Source organism: Ranitomeya imitator, chromosome 2, assembly GCF_032444005.1.
Source record: "Ranitomeya imitator isolate aRanImi1 chromosome 2, aRanImi1.pri, whole genome shotgun sequence".
NCBI classification, from domain to species: Eukaryota; Metazoa; Chordata; class Amphibia; order Anura; family Dendrobatidae; genus Ranitomeya; species Ranitomeya imitator.
The window spans coordinates 276,967,757-276,992,523 of NC_091283.1; the positions used below are offsets into that span (position 1 = coordinate 276,967,757).

General features: G+C 44.3%; 1 protein-coding gene across 1 annotated transcript in view; it reads right to left on the reverse strand.

Annotated features, from left to right (window-relative positions):
* The window catches only part of LOC138666922 (zinc finger protein 665-like), a 129,974-nt gene extending 105,411 nt beyond the window's left edge, over positions 1-24,563 (reverse strand). Inside the window, exon 1 of the mRNA XM_069755110.1 lies at positions 22,816-24,563. Coding sequence (XP_069611211.1) covers positions 22,816-22,893 — 78 coding nt within the window. The 5' untranslated portion in view covers positions 22,894-24,563. The remainder of the gene's footprint in view (positions 1-22,815) is intronic.
* Between the last annotated feature and the right edge of the window lie 204 nt (positions 24,564-24,767).

Genomic DNA, 24,767 nt, shown 5'->3' on the forward strand with positions numbered 1-24,767 from the left:
GAAATCCACAACCTGCAGAAAGAATTTACCACACGAATAGAGGAAGTGGAAAAAACACAAGAGAATATTTTTCGAGAATTGCAGGCCCATAGGGATCTCTTAATAGACCATACCCTAAAATTAGAAGATATCTCATCTGGAATGGAGGACCTCGAAAACCGCAATAGACGAAATAACATTCGTATACGAGGCCTCCCAGAGTCTGTTGGGTTTTCTGATCTAGACCGTACAGTACAAAATATCTTCTTAGACCTGCTGGATGACAAGGATGGCGGCTCTATTGAGTTTGATAGGATCCATCGCGCTCTGGGTCCCAAACCTACTTCCGATTCTCGACCACGCGATGTTATATGCAGAATCCATTACTATAGAATCAAAGAAGCCATAATGGTGGCCGCCAGGAAAAAAGAAGTTATCAGATTTGAGGACCAACCAATTTTGATTCTTTCTGACCTTTCGAGACGTACTTTATTATTGCGTAGAGCTCTGAAACCAATACTGGCCGAACTCAAAAGGAGAGACATTCCATATAGATGGGGGTTCCCGTTCCAATTAACGGCCTCTAAGGGAGGCAAGTCGGCTACTTTTCGAAGACTCTGTGATTTAACTACCTTCCTGGGCACCTTCGAACTTCCTATGGTAAACCTTCCCGAGTGGCCCGTGAGCCCAACACTCCCTGAAGCCCCTCCAAAATGGCTCAAGGTTCAACAAACCAAAAAGCGGGACAACAAGCGGGTTCCACCTGATCCGCCTTGAGAACTTAGCATTCTGGCTTGGTTGTCCAGAAAGGCGAGCTCGGTTTACTGTTGGAGTGGGTTTCGTCTGAAGGCTTTTTTTAGTCTGGTTTCTCTCTTTTGTATTTCGTTATTTCAGTTATGATAGTTTGGCATCATTTGCTTAGTTTTATTATGTTAGCACTTTATTCTCATGTTCTCAGTGTTTTAGGTGCAGATGTCAAGGACCACGAGAAGTTATAGGCGCGAAGCAGGAACTCTCCCTCCAAACCCTTTCCTCCCCATTCTCCCAGGCCTTCCTTTCCCTTCCCTCCTTCCACCTCTTCTCCCTCCCCCCCCCCCCCCCATCACCCTCCCTTCCCATCTCTCCCACCCTTTCTTTCTGCTCTTCCCTTCTCCCTCTTACCTATATGGAGGACTCGCCTGCACAAATAGGCCTGTACTTACAAATTCCATGATTCTCATATAGCCTGGACTTCACACTTAGGTTCTTGCACCGACAATTACCTTGTTACTTTATAAAACACATATAACTTGATGTACTGACATGTGTCCAATTGATATTGGACAAACCTGGGAAACACACATTCGCCAGAAGACTCGCTACACTCATCAGGAGGGCGTTAAACTAGAAGACGAGGGGACGGGAAGAAAAACATTAGACTTGAACAAAGAAGATCCAGGAAAACATACTCAGAAGGGAGGTAAGAACATTTCTAAAACAATCCACAGCGAGGAGATTGGAACAAAACAAAATCCTCTAAACTGCATGCTTGCAAACGCCAGAAGCCTGACAAACAAGATGGAAGAACTAGAAGCAGAAATATCTACAGGTAACTTTGACATAGTGGGAATAACCGAGACATGGTTAGATGAAAGCTATGACTGGGCAGTTAACTTACAGGGTTACAGTCTGTTTAGAAAGGATCGTAAAAATCGGAGAGGAGGAGGGGTTTGTCTCTATGTAAAGTCTTGTCTAAAGTCCACTTTAAGGGAGGATATTAGCGAAGGAAATGAGGATGTCGAGTCCATATGGGTCGAAATTCATGGAGGGAAAAATGGTAACAAAATTCTCATTGGGGTCTGTTACAAACCCCCAAATATAACAGAAACCATGGAAAGTCTACTTCTAAAGCAGATAGATGAAGCTGCAACCCATAATGAGGTCCTGGTTATGGGGGACTTTAACTACCCGGATATTAACTGGGAAACAGAAACCTGTGAAACCCATAAAGGCAACAGGTTTCTGCTAATAACCAAGAAAAATTATCTTTCACAATTGGTGCAGAATCCAACCAGAGGAGCAGCACTTTTAGACCTAATACTATCTAATAGACCTGACAGAATAACAAATCTGCAGGTGGTCGGGCATCTAGGAAATAGCGACCACAATATTGTACAGTTTCACCTGTCTTTCACTAGGGGGACTTGTCAGGGAGTCACAAAAACACTGAACTTTAGGAAGGCAAAGTTTGACCAGCTTAGAGATGCCCTTAATCTGGTAGACTGGGACAATATCCTCAGAACTAATAATACAGATAATAAATGGGAAATGTTTAAGAACATCCTAAATAGGCAGTGTAAGCTGTTTATACCTTGTGGGAATAAAAGGACTAGAAATAGGAAAAACCCAATGTGGCTAAACAAAGAAGTAAGACAGGCAATTAACAGTAAAAAGAAAGCATTTGCACTACTAAAGCAGGATGGCACCATTGAAGCTCTAAAAAACTATAGGGAGAAAAATACTTTATCTAAAAAACTAATTAAAGCTGCCTAAAAGGAAACAGAGAAGCACATTGCTAAGGAGAGTAAAACTAATCCCAAACTGTTCTTCAACTATATCAATAGTAAAAGAATAAAAACTGAAAATGTAGGCCCCTTAAAAAATAGTGAGGAAAGAATGGTTGTAGATGACGAGGAAAAAGCTAACATATTAAACACCTTCTTCTCCACGGTATTCACGGTGGAAAATGAAATGCTAGGTGAAATCCCAAGAAACAATGAAAACCCTATATTAAGGGTCACCAATCTAACCCAAGAAGAGGTGCGAAATCGGCTAAATAAGATTAAAATAGATAAATCTCCGGGTCCGGATGGCATACACCCACGAGTACTAAGAGAACTAAGTAATGTAATAGATAAACCATTATTTCTTATTTTTAGGGACTCTATAGCGACAGGGTCTGTTCCGCAGGATTGGCGCATAGCAAATGTGGTGCCAATATTCAAAAAGGGCTCTAAAAGTGAACCTGGAAATTATAGGCCAGTAAGTCTAACCTCTATTGTTGGTAAAATATTTGAAGGGTTTCTGAGGGATGTTATTCTGGATTATCTCAATGAGAATAACTGTTTAACTCCATATCAGCATGGGTTTATGAGAAATCGCTCCTGTCAAACCAATCTAATCAGTTTTTATGAAGAGGTAAGCTATAGGCTGGACCACGGTGAGTCATTGGACGTGGTATATCTCGATTTTTCCAAAGCGTTTGATACCGTGCCGCACAAGAGGTTGGTACACAAAATGAGAATGCTTGGTCTGGGGGAAAATGTGTGTAAATGGGTTAGTAACTGGCTTAGTGATAGAAAGCAGAGGGTGGTTATAAATGGTATAGTCTCTAACTGGGTCGCTGTGACCAGTGGGGTACCGCAGGGGTCAGTATTGGGACCTGTTCTCTTCAACATATTCATTAATGATCTGGTAGAAGGTTTACACAGTAAAATATCGATATTTGCAGATGATACAAAACTATGTAAAGCAGTTAATACAAGAGAAGATAGTATTCTGCTACAGATGGATCTGGATAAGTTGGAAACTTGGGCTGAAAGGTGGCAGATGAGGTTTAACAATGATAAATGTAAGGTTATACACATGGGAAGAAGGAATCAATGTCACCATTACACACTGAATGGGAAACCACTGGGTAAATCTGACAGGGAGAAGGACTTGGGGATCCTAGTTAATGATAAACTTACCTGGAGCAGCCAGTGCCAGGCAGCAGCTGCCAAGGCAAACAGGATCATGGGGTGCATTAAAAGAGGTCTGGATACACATGATGAGAGCATTATACTGCCTCTGTACAAATCCCTAGTTAGACCGCACATGGAGTACTGTGTCCAGTTTTGGGCACCGGTGCTCAGGAAGGATATAATGGAACTAGAGAGAGTACAAAGGAGGGCAACAAAATTAATAAAGGGGATGGGAGAACTACAATACCCAGATAGATTAGCGAAATTAGGATTATTTAGTCTAGAAAAAAGACGACTGAGGGGCGATCTAATAACCATGTATAAGTATATAAGGGGACAATACAAATATCTCGCTGAGGATCTGTTTATACCAAGGAAGGTGACGGGCACAAGGGGGCATTCTTTGCGTCTGGAGGAGAGAAGGTTTTTCCACCAACATAGAAGAGGATTCTTTACTGTTAGGGCAGTGAGAATCTGGAATTGCTTGCCTGAGGAGGTGGTGATGGCGAACTCAGTCGAGGGGTTCAAGAGAGGCCTGGATGTCTTCCTGGAGCAGAACAATATTGTATCATACAATTAGGTTCTGTAGAAGGACGTAGATCTGGGGATTTATTATGATGGAATATAGGCTGAACTGGATGGACAAATGTCTTTTTTCGGCCTTACTAACTATGTTACTATGTTACTATGTTACTATGTATATTTTTTATGTTTTTTTTTTGGGTGGGGGGGGGGGGTGGGGGGTCATGGTTCTTCCATGGGCTTCCCTCCCTTTGACTGGGTTCTCAGGTAGCATACTACCTAAACTTGTCTTACCGTAGCTAGAACTACAAAGTTTTGGCTCTAGAGCAAATATAGATATGTTTTGTTCTCTTTCTGTTTCTTTTTTTTTCTTCTCTCTTTTTCTTTTCATTCTTTCCCTTCCTTCCCCTTTCTGAATACTCTCTCTCCATGCGGGTACTCCTTCCGGGCGGATCAATAAATATACGTTGCTCAGTGATGCACTCAGATTATGGGTAAATTAAAGTTCTGCTCCTTTAATGTAAAGGGGCTAAACATTCCTGAAAAAAGGAGACAGGTTCTGTACTCAAGTCATAGACAGCAGGTTTCGGTCCTGATGCTCCAGGAGACGCATTTTAAAACTGGGGCTGTCCCTCCCTGTGTTTCAAAATACTATCCCAAATGGTACCACAGTTCCAATCCGCATGCCAAATCTAAGGGGGTCTCGATAGCTTTTCATAAAAACTTTGTTCCCGAAGTGCTGAGTACTTCTATAAACCCAGATGGAAGATATGTGTTTTTAAAAATTTCCTGTGATGCACGTCAATTGGTTTTGGCTAACGTCTATTTTCCGAATCAAGGTCAACAGAATTTCAGAGCGGAGTGTGGGAGGCGCCTCGGGGAGTTTGCTGGCTCCTCTCCTGTGATACTGGGGGGCGATTTCAACATTCCCATGAACCCGGTGGTAGACGTCTCTTCGGGTAAGACTTCATACTCTCTTTCTTCTATTGCTCGGATTAGGAAACAAATGCGTGACATGAGACTAGTGGACATATGGAGAGTGCTTCACCCAGGTACAAGGGACTACAGCTTTTTTTCACAAGTACATAATACCTACAGCAGAATTGATTACTTTTTTATCTCACACAACCTGCTGGATCTCCCAGTGGAAGCAGAGGTGGGTTCGATTCTGTGGTCGGACCATGCCCCGATATTTCTCTCAATTCTGTTTCACTCTAACACTAAACCGAGCTTCTCGTGGCGCTTGAATGAGAACTTGCTCCAGGATACCCTATGCAAAGCTGACGTGGAAAAAACGATATCTAATTTTGTAGCGGATCACGGGGGGACACCACATCTTCTCCTATGAAATGGGAGGCCGTAAAAATTGTGATACGAGGAGTACTTATTTCACATGGTGCGCATTTGAAGAGGGAGAGGGTAGCAGAAATAATTAAACTCTCGGACCAAATTCATAAATTAGAATTGCAACACAAAAGGGATCTCAGTGATGTTACGTTCGCACACTTGTCCACAGCCAGGCAGAAGCTGCTTGCCTTGCTAGACCAAAAATGACGTTATCTCAGGGAAAGGCTCAGAAATCGCTTTTACCAATACGGAAACAAAAGCGGCAAGATTTTAGCTAGATATATAGACCCGCGTGGCCCAAATACATTTATTCCCTTTATTAAGAACGGGAAAGGTGATAAGTTACACAATACCAGGGAGATCACCTCGAGCTTCAGCGATTATTATAAAGACTTATACAACATAGATGGCCACTACAAAGATATGCCCATATCCTCACTTCATAACAAAATTAACTCATATTTACATCAAAACAACATACCCCTTCTACCAGAGGATGAGATCCTGGGTCTACAGAGGGAGTTTACATTGGAGGAGGTTTTGGAAACCATTAAAGAACTGAAGCAGGGGAAAAGTCCAGGTCCAGACGGGTATTCAGCTGGTTTCTATAAATCATTCTCCTCACTATTGAGCCCGATATTTCTTGAAGTGTGTAACTCGGTCTCTTCGGGTGGCTCTTTTCCGCCTCAGGCTCTAGCCGCTCATATCACGGTTATACCAAAACCAGATAAAGATCCCTCGCTACGTAATAATTATCGTCCTATATCCCTTATAAATTTAGACATTAAAATCTATGCAAAGATGATTGCAAACAGACTGAGCCCTCTCCTCCCAAGTGTGATAAACGAAGACCAGGTTGGCTTTGTCCCGGGCAGGGGGGCGCGTGATAATACCATTAGGACCATCTCTTTAATAGATAGAGCGGGACGAGAGGGAGGTGATCCCATGTGTATCCTGTCGATCGATGCTGAAAAGGCCTTCGACAGGGTGCACTGGGAGTTTTTGTTCCGGGCTCTGAGGGGGATTGGGCTGGGAGAAAACATGATACACAGAATCAGAATGGCACGAGGCAGGGGTGCCCGCTTTCCCCTCTCTTGTACATCCTATCAATGGAATATCTGGCCACCGCAATACGCAATAACCCCTCCATAAGAGGAGTTAAACTAAGTTCAGAAGAGCATAAGTTGGCGCTTTTTGCAGATGATATCCTCCTATATGTTACCTCCCCCATAACTAGCATACCCAATATTATATCAGAACTATCGAAATTCGGTCACTTAAGCAATTTCAAAATTAATTCCCATAAATCCATGGCCCTAAACATATCCCTACCACAATCTGAAGTGGATAGGTTGCGAGCCTCTTTCCCGTTTGGGTGGCGCTTCGATTCACTTCCATATTTGGGGATCAGAATGACAGCCAAAACTTCTGGTTTGTATGACGCAAACTTTAAAACGGCGTTGCAAAAAGCGGAGTTGGATTTGGAGAGGTGGCACAAACTTCAACTGTCATGGTTTGGTAGAGTCAACGTAATCAAAATGGACTTATTGCCTCGTCTTTTGTATTATTTCCAGACAATCCCATTATATCTTCCTGCGTCCTTCTTCTCGCGACTTAAGAAAGCGGTTATCCGACTGGTCTGGTCTCATGCCAGGTCAAGATTATCACATTTTGTTTTAAGCAGGTCCAAGAGGAGGGGGGGAGTTGGTCTACCAGACTTCCTAGTATATAGTCGAGCCTCAATAGGTACTTGCATTTTAGACTTATACCACAGCAGTAATAGCAAGAAATGGGTGGGTCTAGAAGGTGATCTTGTTGGCGGTGATCCTCAGACAATACTATGGAACACGGGAGGGGGGGGGTGAGGTCGGATCTTCCATTCATGACTAGGAACATGCTTCTACTCACACGACAGAGCGGCAGAATTTCTATAACCTCTACAGCCCCGGGTCCATTAACCCCAATTTACGACAATCCTCACTTCCCAGCTGGTCTTCGCAGATAAATTTTTCTGAATAAAAATAGAGCCTCAAAACCCATAATATTCGACTTCATAAACCAGTCAGGTATCAAGCCCCTACGCGAAATATACGAGGGGGGGAACCTCCTGAGGGCTCTTGGTTCTTCTACGAACAGCTAAAGCGCTTTATAGGCACATTATTTAAACTCAATAAGTCCATGGGGGTGTTAACCCCTTTCGAGAGGATCTGTCTTGCTGAGGTGCCCCCGTCTCGGAAGGTTTCCTTGTTATATAATCTATTTCAAGAGAGCCAGACCCCAACTCATGACTTTCGAAAGTATTTTTCAAGATGGGAGAATGACTTGGGGATTTCATTGTGCCACGAGGATAGGGATAAGATCTCGTTGCTCACCTTTAGGTCTTCATTGTCGGCTGTATCATAGGAGAGGAGCTACAAGGTCCTGTCGAGGTGGTACAGATGCCCTTGCCGGGTCCACACTATGTTCCCGGTGATCCCGGATATTTGTTGGAGATGCACATCAGAAAAAGGGACTTATGTCCATATCTGGTGGGACTGTCCACCTATAAAGAGGTTCTGGTTGCTAGTTTTTGACCTCCACAATAAATTATCCATACGCAAAATTCAGCCCACAGTGGAACTAGCTCTCTTGTCTCTGTGTGACATGTCGATCTCTGGTTTTAAGAGGAGCCTTCTCAGACATTTTCTCACGGCTGTCAGGAACTTGATTCCGAGATATTGGAAGCAGAATCGTTACCCCTCAGGCTCAGATTTTGTTGCGGAACTAAACAACATTTACAGAATGGAACAATTAATAAGCGAATCCACAGGGGACTCGGTGAAATTTTTTAACACCTGGGCTCCATGGATTGTATTTAGGGAGACTCCGGAGTTGGACGTATGGCTGTCTAGGTCCTAACTCATGTCTGGAGCCGCTGTAGAGGCACCCGCTAAATGGTTGCTGCCCCTGTCCTCTAACCTGCCGCCATGGCTTTCAGCCAATGTTGATGACTCATTGATTTTCTTTCCGCTATTTGGGACGTGGGGTCGGCCCGGGGGAGGTGTCGCATTCCTCATACTTAGCGTACCCTCCTATCTTCATCCGCTTTTCCTTAACCCCCTCCCCCCCCTCTCTTTATCTCTTCTTTTCTTCTTCCCTTTTTTCCTTTTCTCTAATTCTTTCTATTCTTACATATTTTTCTACCTTGTGACATTCTTTACCAATATAAACGACTAAATATAGCTAGTAATGCTTGATTGCCTTCGCGGCTGTTTATATGTTTTAACGATGTAAAGTATTATCACTTAATTGTAAGTGTTATCGTTGGCATTGGCCAATTGCATCTAGAATTTGCTGAGACTTTATCTTTATGTATGATCTATAGGTGGTACCTGGTTGAGTTTAACAACTATGTTTCAGCACTGTTTTATTGCTTGTATTGTTTATTGGCTTTAATAAACTTGATTTATACAAAAAAAAACCCTGCTATGGTCTTCACATACCTCTTGCAATAGGACAAGTTGAATGCCAAAACAAGTGCTAGGAATAGCCCTAAAGTAATTTCGTAACAGGCTTCTAAAGGCAGGCCTCGAGTCATGTAAAGCTAGAAAAAAGCCTTTCATCAATGAGAAGCAAAAGGAGAGCCAGGCTGAAGTTTGCCAAAGACCATAAGTATTAGACCATAGAGGACTGGAGTAAGGTAATCTTCTCTGATGATTCTAATTTTCAGCTTTGCCCAACACCTGGTCGTCTAATGGTTAGACGGAGACCTGGAGAGGCATACAAGCCACGGAGTCTTGCACCCTCTGTGACATTTGGTGGAGGATCGGTGATGATCTGGGGATGCTTCTGCAAGGCTGGAATTAGGCAGGTTAATCTTTGCGAAGGAGGTATGATTCAAGCCGCATACAAGGTTATCCTTGAAAAACACTTGCTTCCTTCAGATCAGGCAATGTTTCCCAACTCTGAGGACTGGTTTTTCCAGCAAGACAATGCCTCTTGCCACATAGCAAGGTCAATTAATGTGTGGATGAAGGAGCACCACATCAAGACCTTGTCATGGCCAGCCCGCTCTCCAGACCTGAACCCCATTGAGAACCTCTGGAATGTAATCAAGAGGAAGATGGATAGTCACAAGCCATCAAACCAATTAGAACTGCTTACATTTTTGTGCCAGGAGTGGCATTAGGTCATCCAATAGCAGTGTGAAAGACTGGTGAAAAGCATGCCAAGATGCATGAAAGCTGTGAATAAAAATCATGGTTATTCCACCAAATATTGATTTCTGAACTCTTCCCGAGGTAAAAAATTAGTATGGTTTCTAAATGAATAAGAACTTGTTTTCTTTGTATGATTTGAGGTCTGAAATCACTGTTTCTTTATTATTATTTTGACAATTTATCATTTGCTGCAAATAAATACAAAACTTTTAGCTTTGAATTTCAGAGACATGTTGTCAGTAGTTTATAGAATAAAACAACAAATGTCCCGCAAGGTTCAGTCCTAGGGCCCCTGCTCTTCTCCATTTACACCTTTGGCCTGGGACAGCTCACAGAATCTCAGGGCTTTCATTATCACATCTATGCTGACGACACACAGATCTACATCTCTGGACCAGATATCACTACCCTACTAACCAGAATCCCTCAATGTCTGTCTGCTATTTCATCCTTCTCCGCTAGATTTCTGAAACTTTACATGGACAAAACAGAATTCATCATCTTTCCCCCATCTCACGTGACACCCCCTCCCCCCCCAACGAACCTATCCATTACAGTAAACGGCTGCCCAATCTCCCCAGTCCCACAAGCTCGCTGCCTCGGGGTAATCCTTGACACTGATCTCTCCTTCAAACCACATATCCAAGCCCTTTCCAATTCCTGCCGCCTTCAACTCAAAAATATTTCACGGATCTGTACATTCCTAAACCAAGAATCTGGAAAAACCCTAGTCCATGCCCTCATCATCTCTTGCCACGACTACTGCAACCTCCTGCTCTGTGGCCTCCCCTCGAACACTCTCGCACCCCTCCAATCTATTCTAAACTCTGCTGCCCGACTAATCCACCTGTCCTCCCGCTATTCCCCGGCCTCTCCCCTCTGTCAATCCCTTCACTGGCTCCCCTTTGCCCAGAGACTCCAGTACAAAACCCTAACCATGACATACAAAGCCATCCACAACCTGTCTCCTCCATAAATTTGTGACCTCGTCTCCCGGTACTTACCTGCATGCAACCTCCGATCCTCACAAGATCTCCTTCTCTACTCCCCTCTTCCCATAATCGTATACAAGATTTCTCTCGCACATCACCCCTACTCTGGAACCCTCTACCACAAAATATCAGACTCTCGCCTACCATCGAAACCTTCAAAAAGAGCCTGAAGACCCACCTCTTCTGACAAGCCTACAACCTGCAGTAACCACCGATCGACCAAACTGCTGCACGATCAGCTCTACCCTCGCCTACTGTATTCTCACCCATCCCTTGCAGATTGTGAGCCCTCGCGGGCAGGGTCCTCTCTCCTCCTGTACCAGTTGTGACTTGTATGGTTTAAGATTATTGTACTTGTTTTAATTATGTATACCCCTCCTCACATGTAAAGCGCCATGGAATAAAAGGCGCTATAATAAGTAATAATAATAATAATAGTAAGAATTTTAACTCAAAAATATACCTATAAAGAGAAAAATCAGACAAACTGAAAATTTTGAAGTGGTCTCTTAATTTTTGCCAGAGCTGTATCTGATACAAACTTCAAAGCACAAGATTAGAAGGGCTGTTAGTATGATGGTTCAGCTTCAGAACCAGTATCTACACTACAGGACTCTGAGACGTTGTACTGCACACACACACGCCTGGACAAGCACTCTCTCCCTCCAATAACAACTGTCACAGAGCTCTGCAATGGTGTCGGTGTGCCGAAACTAACGCCACCTACCATTTTAACAACCCCCTGATGATGTCACACAGCAAGGAATGAGAGTAATGCCCCTACCAAGATGGCTACAGCATTACAGTGACCTGCAGGCAATCCCCGCATGTTTTTTGGCTGTGTAACAGTCACCACACACGCGGAGTGTGGATTCAAAATCGAGCACCGGCTAATGTACATCCACATCAGCCAATGCACATCCGAGCACCCAGATAATCAAGTGATATCCGAGTATCACTGAGCACATTCGCTCATCCCTAATCGGGATTCTAGGAAGTCAACAGCATCATTACCCTCCGCTTTCTCTTAGAGGACCATCATATTTTTCTTCAAGTGATTTTCTAACTTGTCAGCACGTTCTATGTACACTGTCATTTGGCTTTGTAGTTTACAGATCTGGGCAGGTAACGGTCAACGTCTCCTAATGCCAGGAAGTAGGTGGATCCTCCAGGTTGTAAGTTCAAGAGGAAAGGGCTTTCACAAAATCACTTCAACATTTTCGGATGGAAGAGAAGGTTCTACTCTAGAGGCAAAATGGTGATCACACGATCGTGATACGACCGAACTACATGACTACTTATTGAAAATGTAAATACTCGTAGGCCGCAATCCACAAGTCATGGGAGAGTCCCAATAGTTTGGGACAAGTTGAGGGACTGTTGGAAGGGGTTAACAGACTGTTCCAGATAAAGTGCGCTCTCCTCCGTGTTAGGAGAGGATGGAAGGATGGGATGGGGATTTGTTGGGGGTGTTCTTCTGTTGTGTGGGGGGAGGGGGGTGGGTTTGGGGAAATATTTGCATAATGTACATCGCCATGGTTACTGTGGTTGTGACTTCAGCTGCAACTGGATTAAAGAATACGGGATAAAATGTTCTGTGGAGGGAAAATGTCTGGAAGAATGAGAGTTGTGAGTTGGAACGTTAGGGGTTTGGCGTCCGGAGTGAAGCGGCAAGATGTGTTTACATTTCTGAATGATGCTAAGACGTCAGTGATCTGTCTGTAGGAAACTCATAAGGTGAAGGAGAGAACGCATTTTCTGGCTAAAAGATGGGAACAGGTGGGATGCCATGCCACATATTCAGCATACTCTAGGGGGGGGAGGGGGGTCAGCATCTTCCTCTGTGCTGGGGTTCCTTTTGAGTATCACAAAGTGGTTATAGATCAGTCGGGTAGATTCATATGTTTACTTTGTAAATTGTACGGATGTCTGATGTGGTTGGTTTCAATTTATGTTCCACCACCATATTGTGGAAAGGTGATCCACGGAGTTCTGGAGATAATGGAGGAGACACCGGGGATACAATTTTTGATAACAGGGGACTTGAACAACATTCCGGACACACATTGGGAAAGGGGGAGACGAGAGCTGTTGAAGTCAGGTGGTAACTGTACACCATTTGGTGCCGTTTTGACTGCTCTGCATGATTTATGGAGGATTTCTCATCCTGGGGTGTACAAATATTCCTGTTTTTCGTCCTCCGCTTCTTTGTCAAGAATAGATGGCCTTGGGCAATACGCCGATGTTGGGCCTTGTTGGGGAGGTAATATATATGGCTACTCTAGAACAATTTCGGATCATTCCCCCATGAGTGTGATACTTGAGGGAGTGGGATCTGTACCTGCTAGGGGTTGCATGTGGAGGCTGAATCCGTTTTGGCTACACCTCATTGACTTAGATGGACACATAGGGGGAACATTAAGGAATATTTTAAAATTAATGCTGGGTCGCCTTCGGTATTTACGGTATGGGAAGCTATGAAGGCTTATTTCAGAGTGCTCTGCATTAAAGAGATATCCCGAGTCAAGGTAGAAACGGGCAGGAAGGATCAGATGATGATGAGAGTTGGAGGAGGCTGAGGAGGCATTGATCAACTATTAGTTCCCAGAAGCACAGGGAAGGTTGAAGGTAGTGCAGAATAGAGTATGTCAGATGGCAATGAAAAAGGCGGAACGTAGGAAAATGTTTCAAACTGCTAAACACTTTGAGGAGGGGGACAAGGCAGGTCATCTTCTTTCTAGAATAGTGTCACGATTCACACCGTGACCGTCACCCCTATGTCACGGATCGGGGTGACTTTAGGCCAACAGACGGCTATCACATGTGCAGGGGGCTTATCTTAGTTATCCCTCCACTGCAATGTGATGAAAAAAAACACACAAGGCTATTGACCTCTTAGTTTACAGCAGGGGCTTATTTTAGGTATCCCACTGCTCTTCAATATACCACGAACTGCAGGGATTTATGTCTATCCCACTTTACACTTCTGCTTGAACTTGCAGCTCTCTGGCGCCCCCCTTACTCTTAGGTCAGATTAGGTACTGCACCTAGGGTAATTAGTCGCCAGAAAGGCTGCCTGCTATGTACTGGCTATTGGGCACGCTGCAGTGAGGCGATATAAATACTGCCACTCAGGCAGGAACAATAATTATCAACGCTGCAGTCGCTACAACGATTCTCAAAGGCATAGAACAAAGGTATGCTGCCACCAGCTTTGATTAAACGGGTCCGAAGCTAACCCAAAACAGTAGCGTAATTCCCTTCAGAAAACTTAGGGTACATTTTAGAGCAGGAAGAACGAAAATTAGTAATTTATATATTTTACTCCGTTAAAATTAAGGCAGTGTTTATAAAAAAGATATTTTTAATTGTCTCTTATTGTAACATGTACAAGGTAATTATAAAATAAAGGGATTAAATGAGAAAAGGTACAAATCACATGTTTTCAGTTCATTTCAGGCGAAACCATGCTGGTGGGCGGAGCTCCCAAATGTCCCAATGCATAGGTCTGGCAGTGAGGGCTCCTCTGGTAAGGTTCAGACTCAGACTCTGAAGGCTGGGTAACATAGTAACATAGTTAGTAAGGCCGAAAAAAGACATTTGTCCATCCAGTTCAGCCTATATTCCATCATAATAAATCCCCAGATCTACGTCCTTCTACAGAACCTAATAATTGTATGATACAATATTGTTCTGCTCCAGGAAGACATCCAGGCCTCTCTTGAACCCCTCGACTGAGTTCGCCATCACCACCTCCTCAGGCAAGCAATTCCAGATTCTCACTGCCCTAACAGTAAAGAATCCTCTTCTATGTTGGTGGAAAAACCTTCTCTCCTCCAGAATGCCCCCTTGTGCCCGTCACCTTCCTTGGTATAAACAGATCCTCAGCGAGATATTTGTATTGTCCCCTTATATACTTATACATGGTTATTAGATCGCCCCTCATTCGTCTTTTTTCTAGACTAAATAATCCTAATTTCGCTAATCTGTCTGGGTATTGTAGTTCTCCCATCCCCTTTATTAATTTTGTTGCCCTCCTTTGTACTCTCTCTAGTTCCATTATATCCTTCATGAGCACCGGTGCCCAAAACTGGACACAGTACTCCATGTGCGGTCTAACTAGGGATTTGTACAGAGGCAGTATAATGCTCTCATCATGTGTATCCAGACCTCTTTTAATGCACCCCATGATCCTGTTTGCCTTGGCAGCTGCTGCCTGGCACTGGCTGCTCCAGGTAAGTTTATCATTAACTAGGATCCCCAAGTCCTTCTCCCTGTCAGATTTACCCAGTGGTTTCCCATTCAGTGTGTAATGGTGATATTGATTCCTTCTTCCCATGTGTATAACCTTACATTTATCATTGTTAAACCTCATCTGCCACCTTTCAGCCCAAGTTTCCAACTTATCCAGATCCATCTGTAGCAGAATACTATCTTCTCTTGTATTAACTGCTTTACATAGTTTTGTATCATCTGCAAATATCGATATTTTACTGTGTAAACCTTCTACCAGATCATTAATGAATATGTTGAAGAGAACAGGTCCCAATACTGACCCCTGCGGTACCCCACTGGTCACAGCGACCCAGTTAGAGACTATACCATTTATAACCACCCTCTGCTTTCTATCACTAAGCCAGTTACTAACCCATTTACACACATTTTCCCCCAGACCAAGCATTCTCATTTTGTGTACCAACCTCTTGTGCGGCACGGTATCAAACGCTTTGGAAAAATCGAGATATACCACGTCCAATGACTCACCGTGGTCCAGCCTATAGCTTACCTCTTCATAAAAACTGATTAGATTGGTTTGACAGGAGCGATTTCTCATAAACCCATGCTGATATGGAGTTAAACAGTTATTCTCATTGAGATAATCCAGAATAACATCCCTCAGAAACCCTTCAAATATTTTACCAACAATAGAGGTTAGACTTACTGGCCTATAATTTCCAGGTTCACTTTTAGAGCCCTTTTTGAATATTGGCACCACATTTGCTATGCGCCAGTCCTGCGGAACAGATCCTGTCGCTATAGAGTCCCTAAAAATAAGAAATAATGGTTTATCTATTACATTACTTAGTTCCCTTAGTACTCGTGGGTGTATGCCATCCGGACCCGGAGATTTATCTATTTTAATCTTATTTAGCCGATTTCGCACCTCTTCTTGGGTTAGATTGGTGACCCTTAATATAGGGTTTTCATTGTTTCTTGGGATTTCACCTAGCATTTCATTTTCCACCGTGAATACCGTGGAGAAGAAGGTGTTTAATATGTTAGCTTTTTCCTCGTCATCTACAACCATTCTTTCCTCACTATTTTTTAAGGGGCCTACATTTTCAGTTTTTATTCTTTTACTATTGATATAGTTGAAGAACAGTTTGGGATTAGTTTTACTCTCCTTAGCAATGTGCTTCTCTGTTTCCTTTTTGGCAGCTTTAATTAGTTTTTTAGATAAAGTATTTTTCTCCCTATAGTTTTTTAGAGCTTCAATGGTGCCATCCTGCTTTAGTAGTGCAAATGCTTTCTTTTTACTGTTAATTGCCTGTCTTACTTCTTTGTTTAGCCACATTGGGTTTTTCCTATTTCTAGTCCTTTTATTCCCACAAGGTATAAACCGCTTACACTGCCTATTTAGGATGTTCTTAAACATTTCCCATTTATTATCTGTATTCTTATTTCTGAGGATATTGTCCCAGTCTACCAGATTAAGGGCATCTCTAAGCTGGTCAAACTTTGCCTTCCTAAAGTTCAGTGTTTTTGTGACTCCCTGACAAGTGCCCCTAGTGAAAGACAGGTGAAACTGTACAATATTGTGGTCGCTATTTCCTAGATGCCCAACCACCTGCAGATTTGTTATTCTGTCAGGTCTATTAGATAGTATTAGGTCTAAAAGTGCTGCTCCTCTGGTTGGATTCTGCACCAATTGTGAAAGATAATTTTTCTTGGTTATTAGCAGGGTAAATAGGAGTCACTTAAATAACCACAGCCTCGTGACATCACTAAAGGGGTTGGTTTCCTCGGACCCTCCCATCTGCTCAAACATACCAAATTTAACACAAAGTTTTATTAATGCTCGTATCTCCGCTCCAGAGCATGCCAGAATCCCAGCACATCCCTCATTCAGCTTACTTTAAAACTGGCTTTCTAATGAAACCAAATTTGGGCTGGTGGGGACATGCAGTTCCAGAGAAATCTGTATTTTGTTACCTGGTGGAATTAGAGGCTAGTGCTTACAGGGGCCGATAGATCCGCCGAAGGAGGTTAGCAATATATACGTATTATTTTTCTAGCCCAAATCGGTGGCTCAATATCTTACTATAACCGAACAAAGAACCGCATGGCTTTGAGAAGGCTATCAGACTGGTTCTAGCTGGAGAGAGAATTGTGCCGCTACAAGCGCACTAGACCTTTCTGGCTTGGGGGCAGGGCAGAACATTGAGAAGAAAAGCTCCACTCACACATTCCAGCAACACACAAAGAAGAGAAGGGGGGGGGGTCAATGCCCACCCTATATGTGCTGGCAAGAGAAATTAAAACTTATATTATTCATTTTCCTCACAAATAGTGACGTCTCAGAGAGACTCCACACATATAGTTGCTTTGAAGAGAAAGGATGGGAAGGACCATACTGGTTGCAAAGCAATTTTGGAGGTGATGATGGAGTATTACTCGGATCTTTATAAATTATGGGTGTCATGATATGTACTTTTGCCCTGTCCTGTATTTGAATAATACGCCATTTGATGTATGTAACTGTTCTCTGGTGTCTATTAGCTGTAATTTATGTATTTTCTTGGGCTGGGAGTACACCTGTAACAATATGTCTCCTTCCCCCAATACTTGCAGCTCTAAGCTCTAATGTAATTAAGTTTTGTCAACACTACTAGTGAAAGAATAGCCATTCTTCCTCACAGCAGGTGGCTAGTCAAATGTACATACTACCTAGACTGCCTGGAGCCCACCAGTCTAGAATCTTCTGGTGGACCCAACCATTGAATAGAAGGTGTGACCCCCCTTCATGGGCGGATCCCAGGAGCTCAGACAATCCATTCTTATTTTGAGATCAGATGTGAGTTGATCCTTGAAGGAGAAGGAGTGGGGATTCTTAGCTGAGGCAAGACCCCCATGTCCATCTGTGACTGCGGAAGCGAACGGGGCGAGACTTGAGCTGAGGACATATCTCGTCGTCCGTGAGATTGTTTTGGGATCATTTGGACTCGTGTGGACTATTGCTTTGTTAGCTGGCACAAGGATTATCGGGAGGTGCCCCCGAATCTGTTCCGTTGGACTAATTGTGGACTCTGTAGATCTACCTGCATGTGTTGTTCCAGTGTTCTTGATAATAAATCTGTTGAATCATCCCTCGGCGTGTTGTCCCTTCTTGCTCTGCCGTACACCCCGTCACAGACTGGTTGGCAGCAGAGGGATCAGAGCAGAAGGAATGGAGGACAATGGCCCAACATCGGGAACCAACACCGCAGAGTACAAGAACTGGACTGTGGGGAGCCTACAATCAAAGGCCGTGAAGTAGGAGTCCGTTTTAAGGGACTCTCCAAGGAGCAGCTTATTGAGGCTTTGGAAGGAGTTCGCCTGCAAGATGACGCTGAGGAAGGATCCTCACAGCAAATGGAGGAAAGACTGTAGCCGGAGGTAAATACCCCAAAAAGTCAGTGGGTTGTGTGGTACGAGGAGGAGTTGGCATTGCTGGGAAAAGAGGCCACCATAGACTATAAGATGGAGGCCATTCACAGAGCTCAGGAGAGGGAGAGGGAGGCCATTCACAGAGCCGAGGAGAGGGAGGCCATTCACAGAGCCGAGGAGAGGGAGGCCATTCACAGAGCCGAGGAGAGGGAGAGGGAGGCCATTCACAGAGCCGAGGACAGAGCTCAGGAGATGGCATTGCTGGAGAGGCAGATCGCTTTGGAAGCAGCAAGAAGCTCCAGACAGACTCTAACCCCAGCACCCACCATGAGGGAACTCCCCAGAGTGTCCCGCAAAGACTTCAAGCCCTGTAATGAGGCTGCAGGCGACATTGAGGGCTTCTTCCAGGACTTTGAGCATCAGTGTCGATTAATGGAAGTCCCGGAAAGGGACCGAGTCCGACATCTGGTGGGGCTCTTAGAGGGTGGAGCTGCCGCAGCCTATAGAGCTATGGACCCTCAGGAGAACTGTGAGTATGCGGAGATTAAACGGACTATTCTAGAACATTATGCTGTAACCCCAGACACTTACAGGACTCAGTTCCGTACTTTAGCCTGTGATGAGGAAGTGTCTTTCAAGATGTATGCCCACAGACTCAAACAAATATGTCATCGCTGGCTGGAGGCAGAGGAAGCCTTAACCTGGGAGACCTTCCTCCAGGTTATCCTAAAAGAGCAGTTTTACTTCAAGTGCCCTGCTGAGATCCGGGAATGGGTGCGTGAGAGGAGACCAGCCACTGTGGAGGAAGCTGCAGCTCTAGCTGATGAGGCTCTTACCATCAAGCCTCAGTGGAGGGTTCTTTTGGAGGATGGAGAGAGGCCTACCAGCTCCACAACACCGGTGGCCCCCTGTTCTTCTGTCCCCATTGTTCCCCGTTCCTCTAAGCCACAACCTCATGCTGATACTCGTGTAAATGTGCCTCCAGTTGCTTCTACTGCGTTTTCTGGAATACGACGAGGAGAGGAAGTAGCAGAACGCAGGTGTTATGGGTGTGGGCATCTGCAGGCCTCATGCCCAGCCAGCTCATGGAGAAGTCGTCCTCAAACCCCTACAGCACCTTCAGGTGGGAGCTGGCCTCCAGGTTCCCTTACCCCTCGCCCAAGAGGACGCCTTGGATGGAGTGAGACCCAGCACAGATGCTATCGATGTGGACAGCCGGGGCATCTGCAAGCCTCCTGACCAGCTGTTCAAATGAGGATTGATCCTGTACCCAGTCGTATTATTAATTATGTACAGCCAAGTGCCATGGAGGACGACGTGTCACCACTACGTGAGGACTGGCCTAGTGCCTCACCCACCCATGTTGCACCACTAGGAGTTTATGGTGTGCGACCTGCAGCTATGACGACTTCTGCTCATCGAGGTAAGCACTTGCAGGAGGTCGTGCTGGATGGACAGAGACTTATTGGATTTTGTGACTCAGGGGCTTTCCTCACACTGGCTGATCCCCGAGTGGTTCGGCCTGAGGCAATCCATCGAAGACCTGGGATTGTCATTGAACTGGCTGGTGGACAATGGAGGACTATTCCCACAGCCACTGTGGATCTGAACTTTGGTTTTGGGGTCAGGCGATGTGTGGTTGGGGTGATGGGTGGTCTGCCTGCAGATGTTCTCCTGGGCAATGATGTGGGAGAGCTACGATGCCAATTCGTGGCTGCATAAAGCCACATGTAAGTTACGCTCTGCCTGTGTGTACTTAACCAGCGACCTGTAGAGGTCCCTGGTACGTACACAAATTGGGAGGGGAAGGGATTGTCATGATATGTACTTTTGCCCTGTCCTGTATTTGAATAATACGCCATTTGATGTATGTAACTGTTCTCTGGTGTCTATTAGCTGTAATTTATGTATTTTCTTGGGCTGGGAGTACACCTGTAACAATATGTCTCCTTCCCCCAATACTTGCAGCTCTAAGCTCTAATGTAATTAAGTTTTGTCAACACTACTAGTGAAAGAATAGCCATTCTTCCTCACAGCAGGTGGCTAGTCAAATGTACATACTACCTAGACTGCCTGGAGTCCACCAGTCTAGAATCTTCTGGTGGACCCAACCATTGAATAGAAGGTGTGACCCCCCTTCATGGGCGGATCCCAGGAGCTCAGACAATCCATTCTTATTTTGAGATCAGATGTGAGTTGATCCTTGAAGGAGAAGGAGTGGGGATTCTTAGCTGAGGCAAGACCCCCATGTCCATCTGTGACTGCGGAAGCGAACGGGGCGAGACTTGAGCTGAGGACATACCTCGTCGTTCGTGAGATTGTTTTGGGATCATTTGGACTCGTGTGGACTATTGCTTTGTTAGCTGGCACAAGGATTATCGGGAGGTGCCCCCGAATCTGTTCCGTTGGACTAATTGTGGACTCTGTAGATCTACCTGCATGTGTTGTTCCAGTGTTCTTGATAATAAATCTGTTGAATCATCCCTCGGCCTGTTGTCCCTTCTTGCTCTGCCGTACACCCCGTCACAATGGGTTCAGCCAACGATGGAGGAGGTGGATAGTTTATTGGCAGAGGTATAGCTCCCCAGACTCTCAGAGGATGATCGGGGTCTTCTTGAGGAGCTTTACGCTGCACTGGCCTCTATGCCCAATGATAAAGCCCCAGGGGTGGATGGGATTCAGGGGGAGGTGTATAAAGAAATATAAAGAGGTATTGCTTCCCGCTTTGTTGGAGGTGTATGGTGCTGGTCTGGTGGAGGGGGAGTTGCTGCAGTCCATGCGTGAGGCAATAATTGTAGTGTTGCAAGAACAGGGTAAGGATCTGGCTTCTTATCGCCCAATTTCGTTATGAACGACAGATATTAAAATGTTGGCCAAGATATTGGCTAATCGTCTTAACAAGGTGATAACGACACTAATACACCAGGACCAATCCAGATTTATGCCCAATAGTTCTACAGCATGTAATCTTAGACGATTATTTCTTAATATGCAGGTAAAGGCGGACAATATGGGTCGGAGGGTTGTGGTGTCTTTAGATGCCGCTAAGGCATTTGATAGTGTGGAGTGGCGGTATTTGTGGGCAGTCATGAAGGCTATGGGTTTTGGCGAGAGATTTATAAGATGGGTGCAATTGTTATATGCGTCTACAAGAGCCAGGATAAGGGTAAATGGGCTCTTGTCAGGGGATTTCTGTTTATATAGGGGAACCCGGCAGGGGTAAGGGAGTTGTTTTCATTAAATGAAAATGTATAAATAGGTTTTGTATTCATTGTACCTGTCTGGAAATTGTGTCAGACTGTTACTGGCGTGTCATATGCTTTAATAAAAACTGTGTGATTTAAAAGAACTACACAACTGATAAAGCAGCCACAGCCGGTGACTGAGAAGAATCTGTGACTTCTCTGCATTTAGTGGTCACTACTCACCTGGGTAGTCATATGTAGGAATCTCCTCTTTACACCGCTCATCACCCCTCACATATGTCTCTGTAGTATTAATATGGGTCAGATCTTCACCCTGAAACAAATATTGTAAAAGTCACAGACAGATGGAGAAGTCACATCCACGTTCAGCTCTAATCCTGCCATCTCCACCGTTCTCATTACACAAGTATAAAACATATAATACTGGTGGATAAAACAAGACTGAGCACAAGACCTTCACAGCCGTGTACACATCATAGGGGAGATCTCATGACACCTTCTCTCCATCTACCTGATGATCCTGAGGAACATTGGGATCTTCTTGCTTACAGTCGGGCGGAAGAAGAGTACGGGGACACCTCTCTGGTGTTGTCATCTTACTAGATAGGTCTGGAGGAAACACATACAGGCACTAAATTCATTCTTTACATACAGATAATTATAGGCCGTGTGTATTTACTCCTGTCTATTACCTGGTGATGTGAGGGGGGGGAACCTCCATCATGGCGTCCTTGTACAGAAATTTGTGCCCTTCTAAATATTCCCACTCCTCCATGGAGAAATAGACGGAGACATCCTGACACCTTATAGGAACCTGACACATACAATGATACCGTCATCCCCCCGATCCCTTCATAGCGTTACTGTATAATGTCTCAGCATTCCCAGCAGTGTCACCTCTCCAGTCAGAAGCTCAACCATCTTGTAAGTGAGTTCTAGGATCTTCCGGTCATTGAAGTTCTCATGTATCAGGTGAGGTAGAGGCTTCGTGATTGGGCTCAGTGGTCTTCCCCATCCCTCAGACACCAAGTCCTGACAGAGCTCACTAGAGGTCTTCTTCACTACCTTGTAATCCTGGTTATGAAAAGACAAATTAATAAATCTCACTACAGACATTTCCAGAGTCCTCACCTCTCCAGTTCTGTCCATCTTATTCCCATCGATAAGAATGATGAAATGTGACATCATCAGAATCTCTCACCTCTCCAGTCAGACGGAAGAGGATCTCTAGGGTGAGGTGTAATATTCTCTCCACCATCTGGTCCCTGTCCATATCCATCCTTGATGATTAAGTCAGAAAATTTCTCACAATATACAAGATGTCCACTGAGAGGATCTGATATTGCAGGGAAATGAATAGGAAGAAAGTGAGCCAATGTAACATCATAAAGGATGACAACAATGTGAAACATATCAGGAGATAGAACGTGTAGATGTTGTATTCTCTAGTCTTATACGGACTGGAACACAAGTTGTATTACTGACTAAGACATGTCCTCCATGCTCCCAATCACTGGCTAAGTTGGCCATTGCATCAGCAACTTATTGGCTGTAGGAATCATAAGTTTGTTGGGACTGACCAGGATGTGCTGCAAAAGAGCGGAGAAGATGGAGGTCTGCAGAGACCAGCTGTGACTGTGAAAAGTCATCATGTCATCTAGACAAGATGGAGATCGAAAGAAAGACGACTCTAGGGAAGATGTAATCCATAAGATACCTGGATGCAAATGATCATTGTATAGTCCGCAGTATGATGATGGCTGCTAATAACAACTCCATGTACTCCCGCCTCGATTACTGCAACACCCTCCTCTGTGGCCTCCCCGCTAACTCCCTTGCACCACTCCAGTCTGTCCTCCACTTTGCTGCTCGGCTAATCCACCTCTCTCCTCGCTACACCCCTGCTTCTCCCCTCTGCAAATCCCTCCACTGGCTCCCAATTCCCCAACGAATCCAGTTCAAACTACTAACACTGATCTACAAAGCCATCCACAACCTGCCCCCTTCCTATATCTCTGAACTAAACTCCCACTATCTTCCCTTACGTAATCTTCGATCCTCCCAAGACCTCCTACTCTCCACCACACTTATTCGTTCCTCACACAACCGCCTCCAAGATTTCTCCCGAATATCTCCCATCCTCTGGAATTCCGCGCCTCAACACGTCCGATTATCCACCACCCTCGGATCCCTCAGACGGAACCTGAAAACCCATCTCTTCAGGAAAGCCTACAGCCTGCAATAACCATTCTGCCGCCTCACCAACCATCCAAGCTGCCGCCTCACCAACCACCCGAGCTGCCGCCTCACCAACCACCCAAACTGCCGCCTCACCACCACCAGAGCTGCCGCCTCACCACCACCTGTGCTGCAGCACCCCGACATCCTGTCTCTTCCCCATTATCCCGAAGAATGTAAGTCCGCAAGGACAGGGTCATCTCCCCTCCGTACCAGTCTGACATTGTAAATTTGTTTATTGTTAACGATATCTATAACCCTGTATGTAACCCCTTTTCTCATGTACAGCACCATGGAATTAATGATGCTATATAAATAAATAATAATAACGCATCTTCTTACCGTTTTTAAGGACATAATGGAAGTTGTAGGGTTGTAAATTCATGCAATACAATGGTTTATGGGGCTGAATTGATATTACAATTATTGTACTAAGCTTCGTTCTTGTATTCAAGTACTCTTGGCCATGTATTCATATACTTGTGAAAGGGGCAACCACAACCAAAATATAGATGGGTAACAGATAGGACACCAAGCAAGGAGTAGATATAAAATGCCTTTATTATGTATAATTGGCAAATATATGTATTTTTTATAAAATCACAATTTGTGCGCACAACAGGACAAAAAAATTTACACTAATAAAAATAAAAACAATAAATATATATGTATAAAGAATATAAAAAAGGAAGATGGTAAGGACTGACCCAAAAATATATTTATATAAAAAGTAGGTGCTACCCCTAGAAATATATATAACCACAGAACAATATTTGAAATATACCCAAAAAATAAAAAATAAATCAAAAATAAATAAAAATATTATCCCCCCCCCCCCCCCCAAAAAAAAAAAAAAAAAAATGGTAGTGGCTAATATGAAAAGCAAAAAAAACTAAAAAAATGAATGGGATGCCT